This window comes from Hippocampus comes, unplaced genomic scaffold (genome assembly GCF_001891065.2).
Source record: "Hippocampus comes isolate QL1 unplaced genomic scaffold, H_comes_QL1_v1.1 scaffold106, whole genome shotgun sequence".
Taxonomy (NCBI): Eukaryota; Metazoa; Chordata; class Actinopteri; order Syngnathiformes; family Syngnathidae; genus Hippocampus; species Hippocampus comes.
In genome coordinates this window covers 31,886-35,724 of record NW_017842055.1, presented here as the reverse complement: position 1 = coordinate 35,724, position 3,839 = coordinate 31,886, and the positions used below count along the sequence as shown (strand labels likewise).

The 3,839-nt window shown below is 45.5% G+C and overlaps 1 protein-coding gene across 2 annotated transcripts in view; it reads right to left on the bottom strand.

Annotated features, from left to right (window-relative positions):
* Positions 1-1,407: 1,407 nt before the first annotated feature.
* Positions 1,408-3,839, bottom strand: part of gmppb (GDP-mannose pyrophosphorylase B) — a 5,500-nt gene continuing 3,068 nt past the window's right edge. Inside the window, exons 4-10 of one of the 2 annotated variants that reach the window (XM_019860570.1) lie at positions 3,718-3,766; positions 3,384-3,526; positions 3,126-3,284; positions 2,971-3,049; positions 1,927-2,054; positions 1,671-1,853; positions 1,408-1,580 (exon numbers count right to left, since the gene is read on the bottom strand). In XM_019860570.1, coding sequence (XP_019716129.1) covers positions 1,449-1,580; positions 1,671-1,853; positions 1,927-2,054; positions 2,971-3,049; positions 3,126-3,284; positions 3,384-3,526; positions 3,718-3,766 — 873 coding nt within the window. In that variant the 3' untranslated portion in view covers positions 1,408-1,448. The remainder of the gene's footprint in view (positions 1,581-1,670; positions 1,854-1,926; positions 2,055-2,970; positions 3,050-3,125; positions 3,285-3,383; positions 3,527-3,717; positions 3,767-3,839) is intronic. The other variant, XM_019860569.1, reaches the window with a different exon arrangement.

The window sequence follows — 3,839 nt, the reverse complement described above, 5'->3', positions numbered from 1 at the left end:
AAAAAACAGGAAATATGGAAAGTAAGTCACATGAAACCATCAAAGCGGTATAGATACGCAGAAAGGCAAGAACGGAACGCAGTAGACGTCGGAAGGTAAGTCGTAATTAAATCGGTAAAAAAAGATCTACATGAAGACATCAAAGCGGTAGAGAAGATGCACATGAAGTCAACCGAAACATTAAAACCGTCGATACACAAGAAGTCAAAGCAGTATTGAAGAAGACACGCGAGAAGTTACATCAAAAGCATTTCAAGAAGACGGAAAGTCATGTTTCATCATCAACGCAGGAACCAAGAGACACCACAAGTGACGGCCCTTCAAAGTTGGTGACAAAGTTGGTTACAACAAAGCTGTCTCAAGAAGACACGCGAGAAGTTACATCAAAAGCATTTCAAGAAGACGGAAAGTCATGTTTCATCATCAACGCAGGAACCAAGAGACACCACAAGAGACGGCCCTTCAAAGTTGGTTCCAACAAAGCTGTCTCAAAGACCCACAGAAAGTGACATGGAATCAAAGCAGTAAAGACGAAGACACACAAGAAGTCATGTGACATATGCGGTAAAAAAACAAAAAAAAAAAAAACAGGCAAGAACGGAACGCAGTAGACGTCGGAAGGTAAGTCGTAATTAAATCGGTAAAAAAAGATCGACATGAAGACATCAAAGCGGGAGAGAAGATGCACATGAGGTCAACCGAAACATTAAAGCAGTCGATACACAAGAAGTCAAAGCAGTATTGAAGAAGACACGCGAGAAGTTACATCAAAAGCATTTCAAGAAGACGGAAAGTCATGTTTCATCATCAACGCAGGAACCAAGAGACACCACAAGAGACGGCCCTTCAAAGTTGGTTCCAACAAAGCTGTCTCAAAGACCCACAGAAAGTGACATGGAATCAAAGCAGTACAGACGAAGACACGCTAGAAGCCATGTGACATATCAAAGCGGTTAAAAAAAACACGGGGAATCAGGATCTTTTGGCATCAAAGTTAAATTGATTATTTTACTGTAAATGGTTAACTTCCTTTGGTTTTCATGCATGCTAAAATGTTACCCAGCAAACGCGCCATTTTATGATGTTTAACCCCCGGGGGAAATTCTCGCCAGTTCTATGAAGGAACAATCGCTTTGAAAACGGAACAAATGCAAGGTCGCCATATTGGACTTCTGAGGTTCCAGTGCGCCAGTTCCTCTGCTGCCCGTCAGTTGTCAATCTCGACTTTTCTCAGTCCATGGCGATGAAGTGCAGTCCTGACTGTTCCTTCCTGCCACCGCCGTCACATGACATCGGCCTTAGCCAATCAGTGAAAGTGATTAAAAAAAAAAAGGGTGAAAGTTAGTCTGGTTGTTCGGCGGCGATACTGCTGACTTTGGACTCTGTGGTACAATTTGGCAGTTCAGAGGAGTTCACAGAAGAAGCCGATGTTTTTTTTTTTTTTGAGGCTACATGATGATACGCGGTTCCGGAACCGACTCGCTGATGGACTTGTGCGGCAGGACGTTGGCGCCGTTCAGGTAAAGCTCGTCATTGACAAGCACGTCCTCACCCAGAACCGTCACGTTCTCCATGCGGACCTGACGCGGAGAGGACGCAGAGCACGGGATTTGGTTTTGCCACGTTTGCAATAAAGCCAAACTTATTCAAGAAAAAAAGTCACAACTGACCCACTGGCCAACGGAGGAGCTCCAGCCCACGATGCAGCTCTCCAGCCAGGAGTGCGAGCGGACTCGGGCCCCCTTTAAAACCGTGCAGCGCTTGACCCGCACTCCGTCCTCCACTACCACGCCGGCACCGATGGTTACGTTGGGACCGATGGTGCAGTTCTCGCCGATCTGAGCCGTCGGATCCTTGCGGAGTAGAAAGCCAGGACTTGTCAGGAACACCGAAGACTCCGTTCAGGATAACGACAAACAGACTCACCACCAGAACGTTGCCAAGGAAACCGGGCCCGGTGCGCAGTTTCTCAGGGGCGTGTTGTCGTAGCGACTGCAGGTACATGCACATTCCCGTGAGGAAGTCTTTTGGCTGCCCGATGTCCATCCAGAAACCTGTACGGGACGCACACGGGATACCGTTGAACACGAGCAAAACAAAAATTGTCATTGTTTCAGTACTGTTTGCACTCCAGTGGTAACTCTCTCTATGTATGAATATGTTCTGGAAGAAATTTCTGAACTGGAACATTTTGTAAGTAGAGACGCATTTTGCATGTAAATGCCCTAATCCGTTCCAAGCCGCTTCAAAATTCAGACATAATTGTTTTATGAAACATAAAAATGCATCAAGATATGTAACAAATACATATTACAATTAGATTATTGCACAATAAATGAGAGTTGCGCATAATGTCAATAAAAATGGTGGTGATTTAACTTTTAATTGCATTCTCATCGTTTTTTTTTTGCCCTCTTTAGTTCACGTTCTCTCTCAGAAGTAGTTTTTGCCTGGAGTGTTGTAAACATCAGCATAGTGAGCGATCACGATCACCCAACTGGTGAACACATTTTAACGGTGATTCACATTTGCGTAAAACTATCGTAACGCTGCATGGCCTAAGGGGCGAATTATGAGGACGCTGCATAGACACAAATCCATCTTACATACACATAGGCACATATTGTAGAGGTCCCTCTTAGCCAATGAGATGCCAGGATGATGCTCGGTAATAGCCAATGGCAGAGCAGCTCTAAGTATGTTGCGTTCAGGAAACTCGGAGCTGCGAGTAGCAGCCCATACTGTATTTTTACCTTTCGTATCTTGAAATTTCTTTCGTAACAAGAGGCGACCTTTTCCTGTTGAGGCGTGTCGCAACTTGATAATTTCGTATGAAGAGACGTTCGTAAGTAGAGGTACCACTGTACTTGCTGTTCTCGAATAAGACGCTGAAGAGTAAAATTCTCTACATGACAGAGCTCAGTTCCTCAACTCTGCTAAGCTAGGCTAGGCAAGTCTCGTCAGAGTTACCCTGCAGCTCCATGGCGTACAGCTGTCCCTCTTCAGCCATGACGGGGAAAATCTCTTTCTCTATGGATGTCGGTCTCAACTGCACACAAAAGGCAGTCCGCTACAGTTTATGGAACATCAAATACGCATTCACGTTGGTCCACAATTTTCCTCACCTGGATTCTGCTGAGCATGCTGGAATTAAATATGTACATGCCGGCGTTGATCTTGTTGGACACAAACACCTGCGGCTTCTCTACGAAGCGATGGATCTTGCCGCTTTCAGCCTCAAACACCACCACGCCGTACTTGGACGGTTCCTCCACGCGAGTCACCTTCACACAAATGTCTGTTAGGAGCCATCTTAAATCCAACGACAATGGCAAAAGGCAAACGGTTAATATGTGGGGATTCGCTGTACATCTCGCTCTCACCACAATGGTGCCCTCCTTGCCGTGGTCGCAGTGGAACTTCAGCATATCTTGGAAGGGAAAGTCACAGATGACGTCTGAGTTGAGGACGAAGAAGGGCTCGTTGTCTATGTCCAGCAGCTTGCGGGCCAGGGCCAGAGGACCAGCTAATTCCCAAGGTAAAGAATGCGTTAAATTTCATTTTAAACAAGAAGCATCACAGGTTGTATGGGGAAAAAAAAAAAGATTTACAGCAGGTGCGACAATATTTTGGCCATCAACTCTAAAAGGACAGTGGAGTCCCTCTAGGCTCAATTCCATGCCCCTTTTAGTCTGCTTGTGAAGTGTGAACACTCACCCGTTCCAAGAGGCTCCTTCTCGTGTGAGAGCGAGATACGAATTCTAAGCTGAGGACGAGACGAACAAAGAAACATTTGATTTAGGATCAGAAATACATGCTTTCATATACACCTCACCTAT